Raw genomic sequence first — 15,684 nt, 5'->3', positions numbered from 1 at the left:
GGGTCTCACCATGTAGTTCAATCTGGCCACAAACTCATTATGTAGCCCAGGCTGGCCTTCAACTTTTGGCAATCCAGCTGCGTCCCCCTCCCAAGTGCTGGGACTACAGGTATACAAAGTCACCCCCAACTTAGATCTTCTTTAGACCTGGCCTATGACAGCCCAATACATAGCAACCTGATGACAACTAGAGATTCAAGCCTAGTCTTGAGCACACAAGTGAAGTCAACACCCCCGAAGCCTACTATGTCAAGAGTATCTGAGCTACTTGTCAGCATGTGAGCCAGCAGTCATTCCCAAATACCTGTTCTTGCTATGAAGAAAAAGGGAAGCTCAATAGCGTATTATAAATTATATATATATATATATATCATAGCTCACTTATGGACACTGGGAGATGTTTCCAATTGTGCAGCAATAGACAGAACCAATATTAAAATGGAACACCGGAAAAAGCATAAGTTCTCATTGGTGACACAGTTAAGCAAATATGCCACTGACAACAAATGTGTCTGCAGAATTCTTTAGGGCTTATATATAAGAAATACTAAAGCATTTTAATAAACCCCAAGTTTATCTCCTTACTTATAAACCTTAAATTACAAAATAGGGGAGTCCAACCTAGTAGTGAGACCATGAACACCCTATAGGCCCTTCCCTAAAAAAAAAAAAAAAAAAAAAAATAGGGAACTTGTCTATAACATCAACAAATCTCCCCACTACATATAAAACCTCATGATAACTAGGAAGCTGCCACATGCATGAATGTGATTCTCATTTACCATGAAAGGATAGAAAACCCTGAGTTCTCAAAATATTGACCAGTGGATAAGGATATTTGAACCCAAACTATCCAGTGCATCTGAACAGTACCAAAGGATGCACATAAAGCCATTCATACTTTGGTAGGGTTTGAATAACCTTTGTCCTCCCACATTTAGGCTGAAATAATCCCTACTGTGAGAAAGTTTCAGTAAGAGAGGGGCAGCTTAGTTTTATCATGGTATTCCACAGTGGGTGGGGATGTGGGAGGTGATTAGGGTTACCTAAGGTCCTCAGAGTAGAGGCCTGGGGAGAATCCTGGAGGCTTTGTAAGAAGAGGCAAAGACAAGGCATGTGCTGACACACCCAAATTCCCTGCTTCCGGCTAAATGCTACTCTGTGGCACCTGGGTCCTCTTCTAGCAAGAAGGCAATCACTACAACCAGTAGCTGGGATAATCCTCTTTTCAGTATAAAGCAACCTGTCTCAGGTACTTTGTTACAGTAATAACTAACGGACTAATCCACACTTTTGGAATGATGTGTAGGAGTAACTAAGAGATGGTAGCAACCACATGCAACACCTTCCTCTGCCCAGCTAGCACAGTTGGCCAGACATCCTCACTGTGGAACAACATTGAGATCAACAATGCCAAAAATCATAAAATAATTTTATACAAGGAATGTGTGACACTATTACATCCTTCACAAAGGGCACAAGGAGAATGAGCAGAGGAAATAGTACTGTCACCTTCAAAACTAAAGGCCACAGCACTTTTGTTGCCCATCAACAGAACAGCCCAGACAGGCATTCAGAAGGACAGGCCTGTCCACTCAAAGTCTCTCAAGCATCCTAAAGCAATTCCACAAGTGCTGAGCACATGGACCTAGTAAAACTCATCTCAGTTGAAGGCAGGATAAAAATGGATTTAACCAGGCATGGTGGTGTACTCAGAGGCTGAAACAGGAGGATCACCATGAGCTTGAGGCCAGCCTGGACTAGATAAGAGGGATCAAGGCCAGCTGGAACTACATAGCAAGACCCTCAAAAAAATAAAAACAAAATAAGTAAATAAATGAAAAACACATTTAGATCATATAGCATTAAATAACTGTGGATCACAGAATAAGAAAGTTAATTCACTTTTAATTTTCTACCTGGATAATTAAAGAAAAAAATCCCAAGTTGGTATGAGATTATCTTTAACTTTTATAGTTTTAAATCATTTCACAAGTGTAGGGAGCCTCGGAAGCTGGAAAATAAGTCGAAGGTATGTAGGCAGGACTGGGCCTCAGTGCCTAAAGCAAACAAGCTACCTCAGTCCTGAGATAAGCATCCTGACTGGTTAACGTCAGCTACTAGTCACTAGGCAACCTTGCATCACGTGTTACTAACTTTGCAAAGGTATAAATAAATGTAGGTTTCATTGTGCTCGTGCCTGAGTCTTGCCCATCAGGCAGAGTGCCAACCACCTAGCCCAGCTTCTGTCTTCTTGTCTATCTTTCTCATTCCTTCCACTTTGTCTCCCCAGGTAGAACCGTTCGCAGTGAGACCAACAGTTCCCTACACACAAGGAGAGAACAGACCAGAAACAGGCAGGCAATACCTCAACTACAGTTGATAAATATTTGTGTCACTGTAATTATCTTCAGTCACTTTCACGTTACCGTCAATGAATATCTGTGTGGATAATATATGGATTCCTTTCAAAATAAATTTAATGTGCTGGCCCCACCCCTCAGGGTGCGCTGAGACTGCGATTAAGACTCAGCGTGGTGGGGCGCCTGCAATCCCAGCACTTGGGAGGCTGTAAACTGACAAATCACTACAAGTCCAATCTAGTAGTGAGATCCTAAACATGCTGTAGGCCCTTCCCTAAAATACAGAAAAAATAAAAATAAAAAACAAATTTAAATATCAATTTTAAACCAATTTAATGAACGTATGCTAAGTGTATAATGATCACACAGCTGGTAAAAATAGAGAAAATTACTATAGCAATGAAAAATGGACTAACAGCAAAAGATGAAGGTGTTGTCAAAAATAAGTAGAGTTGGGAAGAACAGAAAGAAACACCACAGGAAGTCAGGAGAGAAAAACACTGCCTGAGCTTTTATACTAATTAGGCCTGGAACCTTAATGTAATTCAAAGCTCACTAGACTCATTTTCTTACCCCAAAAAATGAGAAATCATCTGGGGTCGGGTTTTCCGAATTTTAATCCCCTGCATGCAACAGCACAACTGCTGCCACACCTATATACTGCCTAAACCATTAGAAATGCAATTTTCCGGGCTGGTGAGATGGCTCAGTGGTCTAAAGCACCTACTTAGAACAAACTTAGCAAAGCCCAGGGACCACGGTTCAATCCCCCAGCACCACATGCCAGCCAGTCCGCCCCCTGGTGGGCTGAGCTGGCCACACACACACACACATACACACTAATAAATAAATAAAATAAAAAAAAAAAAGAAATGCAATTTTCCTTAGAATAAATTTTTAAAAATTGAAATACACTTTAAATAGGATACCTTAATATTACTAAAAAGCAAAATCTAGCATTTGTAATGCACTTCAAAATATAATCAATTTTTACTTATTCATGTACCACCTAAAGTCCAGTAAGACAGGAGTCAGATTTTGGGTGACAATCCTAAGGCAGAGCTCCCCTTCAATTCTCTGAGGATGCCATATTCAGCTATCAGGTGACAGGAATGACAAGGTATCTGTGCCCTTCACCCTAGGGAGTGGCCACAAAGGACTTGGCCTGCTGCAGCCCCTTGGGCTGTCTGCTTCTGATCACAGGCAGTCTCCTTTGCTTATAATAGCAGACTTTGTCTTATATTAGCATTGTTCTACAGCTATGATATTTTATTATACAAATTTTTTCCATGTTTATTTTCAATTTTCTTTCTGCTCTAATGTAATATTCACATAGATACAGCCTTACTCACCAACCATTTTCATTTTTCCTCATGAACAGCTTCTGTTCTTTATCTACAGAAACATTAGAGGATATACCTGGGAAGAGAAGCAATGTTTTATTAACACTGTTATAGTACACATTTAGAGAATTTCTAATCCTACTTTTATTCTGGAACTTGGAGAGCTAAAAAAGTAAGACTCGAAGTATCTGTGTGTGTGTATGTGTGTGTGTGTGTGTGTGTGTGTGTGTGTCTCAAACACACACACACGGCACACACAAAGTATGGTTCAAAAGTAAAGGTAAATTGGGCATGGTGGTATACATCTATAGGCCCAGCACTCGTGAGGCTGAGGCAGGAGGATCCTCTCAAATTCCAGGCCATCCTGGGATACACAGTGAATTCAAGGCCAGCCTGAACTACATAGTGAGATCCTCTCTCAAAAGCAAAACAAAACAAAACAAAACTCTAAATGTACAGGTTTTTTGCGAAAAATAGTAGAAGTTATTTAATTCCCTTCCCTGAAAACTAATGACTTAACAAAATAAGCAAAATTAAACTCCCCCCCCAAAAAAAAAGTAAAATGAAAGAGGATAAATTCATTTATAGTAGAAACTGGACAAATTAGAACCTTAAGTCACGAAGTACAAAGAACATCTACCATCTAACAAAGTTGCAATCAAAGCCAAGAAAAAGAAAAAAAAAAAACAACCAGATGCTAAAACCCATGCATTCACCTCCAGGTTGCAGATGCAGAGCTCATTTCTCTAAGAGTGACTGAGAAGTGCCCAGTGTCCCCAACACTTTTTACTAGGACCATGACTTGGACAGGTCACAGCTAGACCCCAGGAGAGTAAAACATTCCCAGAGAAGGAAAATAAAGACACGACATCAGATGCATCTGACCAAGTATCTCCTCTACGGACATCTTGTCTCAGTAACACTATTTACCCAGTTCCCCAGATGAGAAACTAGAACACCTATCATCCTTGGTTCTTTGTTTGTTTTTGGTAATGCTAGGGATTGAACCCAGAGCCTCATGCATGCTGGCCAAGTGCTCTACCATCGCGCTTCATCCCCAGTCTTCATCCTTAGTTCTCTTCCTCATCCTGCTTCCGGACATCCACCCCACTGACACATCCTATCAACTCTACCCCACAAATCTCACTTCAGCTTCAAAACTACCAGCATCTGCTCTTGCCCAGACCACTGCACTAAGTAGTGCAGCCCTATGCTAGTGTTGCCCAACCTGCGCTTCCCACATTTGGTCCAAAATAGGGGGCTCAGATCACTCCCTGCTTAAACTCCTCACTCACTAGGACAGAACCATATTCTCAGAAGAGACAAGGTCCTAAGACTTCTGGCTCACTCCTTCCTCTCCTTTCCTTCCTAAATCTTGTCTTTATTCTATACTTCAGCCACACTAGCTGTGGTGCCATTGTACTAGCTGTTAAATCCATGAGAAAAGCAAAGAGCAGGATCTAAGAACTGTGGGCACAGCCAAGCTGGGATTCACGTATGAAGACCACGGAGAGACATAACCCCGCATACAGCCTTGTTTCCTTGGTGATGAGTGGATTAATCAAACAGCGCTGGAATGGAAAAGCTACTAACTTTGTATCACAAATATTACTAGAACCGAGACGTGAACTCATACAAACATTTTTTTTTAAGAATGTTTCATTTTTAATATTTATTTATTTTGTGTCTGCGTATGGCCGGCTCAGCCCACCAGGGGGTGGGGCTGGCTGCCATGTGGTACTGGGGGATTGAACCGCGGTCCCTGTGCTTTGCTTAGCTTAGCTTGTTCTAAGTAGGTGCTTTAGAACACTGAGCCATCTCACCAGCCCCAAAATCAGTCTACCCACTAAGAGCACGATTTCTTTTTTTTTGTTTGTTTTTGTTTTTGTTTTGTGGAACCGGGGATTGAACTCAGGACCCTGTGCTTGCAAGACAAGAGCTTATTCTACTGAGCCATCTCCCTGGCCCCCCAAACATGTTAAGCCTATATGACGTGACTACCACGCCTGTAATCCCAGCGCGCAGGGGGGGTGGGGGCGGCTGAAAACAGGATCACTATGAGTCTGAGCTGCAGAGTGAGACCCCGTACCAAAGACATAAAAAATAAAAATAAGTTTTTTAAAGGGCTGGTGCACAAAGTCCAGGGTTCTATCCCTACAAACATAAATAAGTAAACATAAATCAAGTTCCAAGAAAACAGCTGTTTGTATGCCAATTCAGAAAAATACATGTGAATCACTTCATCCCCAAATAAATTCTGGCAAGTATTGTAAATAACACAGGTAACCAGTAGAGTCAGGATCAAAAGCTAGAATTCTTCCTGTCCTAACTTTTACATTCTCCTTCCTCTTACTGGGTTTTCAAGCGTTCCCCCGCCCCTCGCCCCGCAAGCACTGCCTCAACTCTGTAATTTTAACACTTAGAAAAACCAATCTCCATACTCCCTGGCACGAAAAAGTCGCTGAAAAGCTTAATTTCTTGAATAAACCACTAAGAATATTACTAATTAATTGCTCGCTGATTCCCGTGCGAGTCACACCTACTGTACAGGCTACATCCCAAATGCCTGAATACTGCTCGCGACGACGCAGACCCAAGCGATGCTCCTCCCGGATGGGGAATCCCAGAACTGATCGGCACCCCTGAGTCCACCTGCAGCAGCGACCGGCCTTCTCCACTGTTTGCACAAGGGCACCTCCCCTCCCTGCGGACCGCCCGGGTGCGACAGTGCGGGGAGGAAGGCTGCCCCAGCCCAGCCCAGCCCAGCCAGCCAGCCCTGCCGGAACTGACAGCGCAACAGGATGCAGTCGGATTCCTCCTGACCGTCCACCCAGCTCAGCGAGTCGCCCAGCGGCCGCCGGCAGCGGGAGCACAGGAACACCAGCGGGTTCTCCCCCTGCGCCCCCTGCCCCGCCTCCGCCTCGCTCTGCGCCTTCGCCTGCCGGGCCACCGAGGTGTCCCCACTCGCCGAGCTCCACATGCTCATCCACTTCTGGAGCAGCTGGTGGCGGTTCGAGTCTTCCAAGAGCCGCCGGCCCAACAACGAGGAGTTGTTCCTCTTGTCCTTGTGGTTACACGCACAGGAAACGGAGGAACATCCACCATCACAGTACGAAGGCCAAGCTCCCGCCATTGTCTACAAATCTCCCGCGCCCCAGGGCGCCATGGGAAAAATACGCCTGCGCATGCGCGGGCGGCGTGGGGGGGGCCTGGACCCGAGGGGCGGGGCCTGAGTCAGAGGGGCGGGGCCTGAGGGTGGGCGGCCGGCAACCTTTAGCGCGCAGGCTTTACTTCCGGCCGGGAGTTTGTGATTACTGAACCTGCTTCGCGTTCTAAAGAAATTGAGTCTACTAGAGATCAAGTGGGTTATCTGCTTGGGAAGGGGCGGCGTCATGTAGAAAGTCAGCAGCAAGCTCCAAATTGTATTACGGGCGCTCAGGATCGCGGAGCTGTTTGACTTGCAAGTAGGGCAGAGGTTCCTTTCAGGGTAGGATGGTTGAGGCAGATCCCTGCCCAAGAAAGCCAGCCTCTGTGGTGCTCAGAACAGCACGGGCCAGTGTGGAGAATTGTGCTTATTTTACCATTGTTTCTTTAAAAACCACATTGCAACTGAGTGGTGAGTTTGTAGTGTGTAAAACATTTACCTTTTCACAATGTGAGGTAGACACAAAAACTACACACAATCGCTAGATGATCTGCTCCTCGTGTCTTATGGAATACCATTTTTATTTCCTGACCCAGGATGAGTCAGAATGCCCTTTCAAGTACAAACATACACTTCGTTCTGGCCCCCTTGACCACTAAGGATCAATCTCCATGTATTTATCAGTTAATTTTACTGGAAAGACTTTCTAGCAATACCAACGGTATTAGACCCTGCCAAACAAAGATTAGCCTTCAGACAACATCTGGCCATCTTTATAGCACTAAGATGGACGAGAGAACCACCAGGACCAAATGAAAGCATTCCTGAGGGGATGTTTTCAAACCCTCTTGTGCTAAAATCAAGCACCAAAAGCTCAGCCTTTCACCTGATGGCACATTCTGTCGCTCTCTTGCAGTCTCTCAGCATACTCTTAACTTTCCCGTATTCCTCAATGTTAGTAAATTCTCTTTACCACCTGCAGTACTGGTCTCTCACACACCACGCCTTGCACAACAGTGAGGAGAGAAAGCTGGCAGGGGCCACACCGGAGACAATGAGGCAGCTCCCGGAAGGAAGCCTGCCCCTAAGGGCCTACATCTTCCTATAGTACTTTGGGTGTTGTGTCAATCACTGCCCACTTGTTTAGAAAAACTACAGTACTTCAATAAATTGATTTTCAATTGTAATGCTTCTGGCCAATAACAAATACCAAAGCTTTCAAGTCAGAAGTCATCCCTCCATTTGGTAACAGGTAAAAAATTGTGGAAAAGCTACTTGCCTTCTCTACCCACTTGTGCCTGAAGAAAATGGATCAGTACTGCCCCGGGTTGTTTTTGTTTTGTTTTGTGTGTGTGTGTGGTTTTTTTTTGGCGGAACTGGGGATTGAACTCAGACCCTTGCACCTGCCAGGGAAGCACATATTCCACTGAGCCATCTCCCCAACTGCACCTGGTTGTTAATGAGAATCAAATGACACAGGTATGTTAGCCCTAAAACACTGCCCCAGACTCCAGTTGGTTAGCCTTCAACTGGGAGAAAACTATTCAAATAATTTAGGCCTTTTTTTTTTTCATCTATAGAATTCTCTTCCCTTTATCTTGTCACCAGACAGAGTCTGAGGAGGTCACCGAAGCACAGATGGGAAATGATAGGTTCTGGCCCTAGTACGAACTACTGCATCATGGCCCAGATTCAACACAGCTGACTCCCCAAGCAACAGCTTATCTTCCCAATGACCACTTCCTCCTCCTTCCCCACACCAGCCCTGGATACAACTTCCTCTTACCCTTCCTGCGCACATAAGGGAGCCTCCAATCAGCTCCTTGTGTGTTCCTGAACCTGCCCCTTAACTCCACCCCCAGGAAAAGTCCCTAAAGTCTCATCCTCCCTGTCTCAGGTCAGAGGATCTGCCCATCTCCCTGCCCTCAATCCTCTCAGGGTCTTCAGAGGTAGTAAAGGCTTGTCCTCCCTCTTATTTCTGTTTCTGTGTGGAGCAGCCAAGAAAACCTAATGGGAAATGTGTGCTCACCCCACTCAAAGGACTGGTTGCCAGTTCACTGACTTGCACTGTAGAAAATAAGTTTATTTGATTGGCTTAGAAATCAGGCAGCTAGCTACCAATAGGGGAAGGGCCTGAGAAAGAGTTGTTTGATCAGCTGTACTGATAAAAATAAGCAGGAACTAGGATTTAGACCCCAGATGAACTAACCTAGGCAACTTGAAAAGCAGCTCCTTCTCTGCTAAAGGGAGGTGCAGCCATTCCCCACTAAACTCTTGAGTTTGGGTACAAAATAACCAGTTTTCTCTAAAATCTCAATGTCCTTTAAACCCTGCAGGCTGAAGCACTAGATTAGAGATGCTGAGTTCTAATTGGTCATTTTAAATCCATGGAGCCCCTGTGATAGGTGGCCACTACATTTTAGTTCCTGTGCTCTGCTTATCTCCCATTAGGCCTAGCTAGAGGGGACTATGGGGGAAATAGCCCCCACCTGGAAATCCAAAACTCTCATAACCTTTTCCTTTGGTTTTTTATTTCATTCCTCAATGTGTATGGAGCCATGAGAGTGGTCCATAGGGAAACCCATCACAGAAAAAGAATTTTCAGGATGCATCAGTAAGAGGCATAAAGGAAGGAAATCAATAGGTAGAGCGTTAAATAGAGTGCAGAGCCTTAAAAGACAGGTACACTGTAGTCTGCACAGCACAGTTAGAAACAAAGGAGTTGAGTCACTCCCTTCCCTTGTCCAACTGTAAATACCATGCCACCCTAACAGTTATGCACGCTTCCGTAACTTTAAGACATTGTGTGAGCCACTTCTCTCCATTCAACTATAAATGCAACACCACCCTAATGATTATCCAAGTTTAAGCTTATTAAGTGAGGTAGATTGCTGACATCAGAGAAAGAGACATTGTGAGGCATCTTGGATCAGAGATGCCTAACCCTATAAATATGGGAAGCCTAAGTTATTCACACACATGCACACACACACACACACACACACACACTTCACCTTATCTGTTCTGGCTGCTACCATTCCTTGATTGTCAATAAGCAGAGCTCACTACATACAACAAGGTGTACCCTTAGCAGTTCTTTCCTTGTCATACACAAAAAACTCCCAGCTCTTGGGAGGCTGTAAACAGGCAGATCACTACAAGTCTGATCTAATAGTGAGACCCTGAGCACCCTGTACACCCTTCCCGAAAATACAAAAAAAAGAAAAAAAAAAGAATTGACTGGTTGAAATTACACCTGCCCAAGTGACACTCAGGTAGTCAATATGTAAACAAACACACTGCCCAAGTGATGCTTGGGTAAACTGGGGCTTTTATTGAGTGGGTAAATTACTAAGTGGTTCCAATTTGGTTTGAAAATGTCTCCTTGCTATTTGTTTCTCAATAAAATTATGGAAAAATAAAAAAAAATTACTAAGTGGTTAATATATGAAAAGATTCTCCACCATACTTATTTCTATAGTGCACTGAAATTCAATAGCTTATCTCTTAGTTTGATAAAATCCAAATGTTTTACAAAAGATCTGTTCTCTAAAAAACAGTTAATTTCATATGTTGCTGATAGGAGTGCCTGATACTGCAAACACTATGGAAAGTTAGCAGTGTCTAACACAATCATATAACTGCATTATTTGACAGATGCAAGTCATGCACTGTCTAACATTTTACATTTGTTTGTTTGTTTAAGAAAGGCTCTCAAAAAAAAAAAAAAAGAAAAAAGAAAAAAAGAAAAGAAAAGAAAGGCTCTCACTACGTAGTGTGGGCTGGCCTTGAACACATTTACTGCCCAGGCTCGCCTCATTATTATGATAACCCTTCTGTCTGACTTCTATAGAACTCTGCCTCCCAAGGGTTGGGATTACAGGCCTGCACCACCACACCTGGCTCTAACAATACTTTAGGCAATACATCCCTGGTATTAAGTGACACATATCTCATTTCTAGGAATTGATTTCTATAGAACACTGGAAATAACATGGCACAAACAAAAACACATATTGTTGCAGCACTGTTTACAACAGCAAAGATGGAAATAACCCAGCATCCACCACTTGGGAACTGAATGAACCAAGTATAGACATTCACACAATGCAAATATAATGCATCTATATCATGGCAAGAGCTTCCTTTTTTTAAGTATTTGGTACAGGGTGTCACTGCACAGCTTGGACTCATAGTGATCCTCCTGTTTTCAGGCTCCCTAGTGCTGGGATTACAGGCGTGCACCACCATGCCCTATGCCAGCTCAGTGTGCCCTGGGGTCAGGTCCAGTGCTGCATGTGGTGCCGGGGATCGAACTTTAGTCCCTGTGCTACCCTAAGCAGGCCCTTAGTCCACTGAGCTATCTTGCAGGCCCAGAGCTTCTCTTTTAAAATGTAATTTGTTCCCTGGCAAGTACTGGGCCTGAGTTTAATCCCGGGTTTTGAAAAAAAAAAAAAAAAGTTTAAAAAAAGAAACAAAAAATGAAAAAAAAAATGGAATTTGCTAATGCACATCTAAAAAGGGAGAAGGGAAAATATACATACCCATGTGTTTTGTCTAAGATGTAAATAATTCTTGTTTGTTTTGTTTTGTTTTGTTTGAGACAGGGTCTCGCTATGCAGTTCAGGCTGGCATTGGACTCACTATGTAGCCCACGCTGGCCTCAATCTCTCGGTGATCCTTCTGCCTCCCTAGCGCTGGGACTACCAGCCGGCATGTGCCACCACAGCTAGATCCATGCATATTTTAAATAGAAAGATACACAAAAATTTTTAAGTTTTTACTTGGGTGAAAGTAATAGGAAACTAGGAATAGAATTGGAATATCTACAAATATATCTTGTTTTGTATAATTGACTTTGGACTTTGGTAATCATTCTACACAATTATAAAACAAAGTGATTTCTAAAAAAGAAGATAGAAAAAGAAGATAGAAAATAAGATAGAAAAGTAAATCAAAGGCACGTTGAAAGGAAGAAATACAGTTGCCTGCTCACAAATGACATAATTGTGTGGAAAATCTAACTAAACATTTGGAGGGGGCCTGGGAGATGGCTCAGTAGGATAAGCGCTTGACTGGCAAATGCAAGGATCTGAGTTCAATCCCTGGTTCCTCAAAAAAAAAAAAAAAAAAAGGGCTGGAGAGATGGCTCAGTGGTCTGGAGCACCTACTTAGAGCAAGCTTGGCAAAGCATCAGGGACCGCGGTTCGATCCCCCAGCACCACATGCCAGCCAGCCCCGCCCCCTGGTGGGCTGAGCTGGCCACACACACACACACACCTCTCTCTCTCTCTCTCTCTCTCTCTCTCTCTCAAGTAAATAAAAAATAAATAAATTTAAAAAAAAAAAAAAAGACAACAACCTTAAATTTGGGGCTGGAGAGATGGCTCAGTGGTCTAAAGCACCTACTTAGAACAAGCTTAGCAAAGCACAGGGACCATGGTTCAATCCCCCAGCACCACATGCCAGCCAGCCCCGCCCCCTGGTGGGCTGAGCTGGCCACACACACACAAACACACAATAAAATTAAAAAAAATAATAAACAGTTGGAGGGACAAGAGGGGAAGAGAGGATAAATATTATCAAAACACTATATATGCGCACATGAAAACATCACAATGAAACGCATTAATTTTCATAGTTAACATGCACTGAGAATTGGAACAAAATCTGAACAAATCAACAAAAATACTTATAAACAATTTTAGCAAGGTTGCAGCAGATCAGGTTAGTATAAAAGTCAGACACTTGCCCATATACCAGCGCTGAACAAACAGGATTGGGAGTTAAAAACACAGTAGCATTTTATATTAGCACCTCCCCAAAATGAAATATTTAGGTGGATCTTGGAGAATTTTCAAGGCAGTGAGACTACTCTGCTTGACAATATAATGGTGAGTGTATGCTCCTGTACATTTGTCCAAATCCAGGGACTACTCAACTTCCTGGCGTAAGCCATGTTGTGCAGCTAATGATCATGTGTTGGTGTTGGGTCATCATCTGTAACAAACCTACCGCTCTGATGGGACAATGATAAGCAGAAGCTGTCCTGTGGAGGTCAGGCCCTCTGGCAACTCTGTACCTTCCTCTCAGTCCTGCTGAGAAAACTACAAATAAAACAAGAGTGTAGCAACAAATCACAACACATGGACATTATTTGCTCTTGATTTTATTAAGTTAACCATTCAAGAAATTATATAATAAATACATGCTGGGTATGGTGGTGCACATTTGTAATCCTAGAACTCAGGAGGTTGAGGCAGGAGGATCACCATGAATTCAAAACCAAAAAAGATAAATAGGGGAAATTAGAAAACTGACTAGATATTTGACACAACTAAATAATTAGTATGAATTTTTAGTTGGTATAATATAGTTTGTTTTTCTTTTTTTTTTTTTTTTTTTTTTTTTTTTTTTTGGTGGAACCGGGGATTGAACTCAGGTCCTTGCGCTTGCCAGGGAAGTACTTATTCCACTGAGCCATCTCTCCGGCCCCTTGTATAATATAGTTTTGTTAATATAAACAGAATCCTTCTTCAAATTCAAGTTAAAGTATCTATAGATGAAATATTCAGAATTTGCTTAGTGATCCAGGCTGGGGGGGAGAGGATAGAGGTACAGATGAAACTAAATTAGTAACAGCTTAGTGAGTGTTGAAGTTGAGGGATGGCTACATGGTGTCTCATTGTGCTATTCTTGCTGCTTTTGCAAATGTTTGACATTATATCTGACAAAAATTCACATTACCTGTGAACAGACAATCGTAGTTTTTTATTTACTCTTCTGTATATGTTTCAATATTATAATGCAACTTTCATTTCTTTCCTTTTTTTGTGGTACTGGGATTCGAACCCAGAACCTCACACATACTAGGTAAGTGCTCCATTGCTGAGCTACATCAGCAGTCCCAGAACAAAACTTTTGTACCAAAGATCATTGATAAAAATGGACGTCCCACAAAGAAGTACTAGTTCTGTTTTGAGCATTTGTACACAGCATGACACTGAACTACATGGCAGGCTGATCAGTGACTTACTTACGTCCATATTATTAGCCCCAGAACTTGTGAATTTTACTGATTATGGCAAAAGGCACTCGCAGATGTGATTCGGGTAAGGAATTTGAGAATGTGAGATAATCCTTGATTTCTGGCAAGGACCAATGAAGGCAAAGTTCAGAAGAGGGGGACATAATGATGGGGACGGGGCGGGAGGTTAGGTGGTAGAGACCACAACCCAAGGACAGAGGAGGAGGACAGCCTCCCAGAGATGGAAAAAAAAAAGTTTATAGATTCTCCCCTAGATCCTGCTGAAAGAACAGACTTGGTGCCACCTTCATTTGAGCCCTAGAAGACTCATGTCAGACTTCCATCTCTAGAAGATAAATCTGAGCTGTTGGAAGCTACCACATTGGTTTTCAATGGTCAATGCAGTCAGGAAATCGTAACACACTCCAGATGCAAATACCAGGGCTTCTGGACAGAATATAGCCCAAAGATAGAATACAAAGATCACTGTACCCCAGATCCTCCAAGGCACAGAACTGTAAGAATCATGAAACGTCTCACTAAGGCCACTGCTGGGGCGATGTTTCTTTCTGTCCCTCCTCTGGCCTCTTCTTCCCGCCTTCTCTCTGTCATAGACACAAGGATAACTCATGAGTGAGCATAATTCCTGTAACCCAGAAAAGAGTGATTATCTACAAGGTTATAAATTAAGCATGGCAAAAAACAGCAGTAACAGTCAAGGTCTGAGGGATTCACTAATGTTAGCAAGTCATTGTTATCTCAGGGAGCTGACCTTGGTAGGAATATTAGTTCTTTCAAATGTCAAAGGAGGGAAAATGTTCACATTGCTTGTTTATCAGGGTACTTTTTCAAATTAAGATTATCATCTGATGAATGAATTCACCTCAACAATTGGTATCTTCTCAGACAGAACTGGAATTCCAAACTAATCAAAATTATACTCTGCTGGAAAATGAAGAAAGGGAAGGAAAGAAAAGGAAAAAGGGAAGGAGGGGAAAGAAATCTACCTATGATTTCTCAACTTAAGAGTGATGAAGGGGTTGGGGAGATAGCTCAGTAGAATAAGCGCTTGCCTGGCAAGCACAAGGTCCTGAGTTTGATCCTTGGTATCATAAGAAAAAAAGAGAGAAAGAAAGAGGAAAATTATAGTGGCCCACACCTATAATCCAAGCATTCAGTTGGCTGAGGCAGGAAGATCGCTATGAGTTGAAAGCTAGTCTGGGCTACACAGTGAGGCCCTGTCTCAAATAAATAAATAAATAAATAAATAAATAAATAAATAGTGACATAAAGATGTGGAAATCCTGTGCTAAGGCCCCACCAACCTTTTTTTTTTTTTTTTTCTATTCTGCCAACCTTCTAATTTCAATCCATGGATTTACTCATTTACATAAATGTATGACTTAGGAAAGCCTATAAATTTCTGAGGCCTTTCTTCACTTCAGCCATGCCCCCAAACCCCAAATCTTGATGTTAAACATTAAGCACCTCAGATCTGTCTTGTGGCCCAGCCTCAGCCTCATTTCTCAGGACAGGACTACAGGAAAGCCTAAGGGTTTGACTGAGACATATTGGGGGCTCCCAGCAGCGTCCTGGTACATGGTCAGGGTTCTGTCACACCTTCAAAATTAAATACTCCTGAAGCACAATTCCACAGAACTGCAGTGTAAATTCTAATAATTTAAATTTCTTTCTCCTTGGTTTTTTCTTATTTTGAAAATGGCGGGGCCGGGGAGATGGCTCAGTAGAATAAGTGCTTGCATGGCAAGCACAAGGGCCTGAGTTCAATCCCTGGTTCAAAAAAAA

General features: G+C 42.7%; 1 protein-coding gene across 1 annotated transcript in view; it reads right to left on the bottom strand.

Annotated features, from left to right (window-relative positions):
- Mis18a (MIS18 kinetochore protein A) overlaps positions 1 to 6,862 on the bottom strand; it is a 12,694-nt gene extending 5,832 nt beyond the window's left edge. The window contains exons 1-2 of the mRNA XM_004645360.2: positions 6,497 to 6,862; positions 3,716 to 3,782 (exon numbers count right to left, since the gene is read on the bottom strand). Of these exons, the coding sequence (XP_004645417.1) occupies positions 3,716 to 3,782; positions 6,497 to 6,839 (410 nt within the window). The 5' untranslated portion in view covers positions 6,840 to 6,862. The remainder of the gene's footprint in view (positions 1 to 3,715; positions 3,783 to 6,496) is intronic.
- Positions 6,863 to 15,684: the final 8,822 nt, after the last annotated feature.

This window comes from Octodon degus, unplaced genomic scaffold (genome assembly GCF_000260255.1).
Source record: "Octodon degus isolate 3935 unplaced genomic scaffold, OctDeg1.0 scaffold00225, whole genome shotgun sequence".
Lineage (NCBI taxonomy): Eukaryota > Metazoa > Chordata > Mammalia > Rodentia > Octodontidae > Octodon > Octodon degus.
This window is presented reverse-complemented; position numbering and strand designations above follow the sequence as displayed.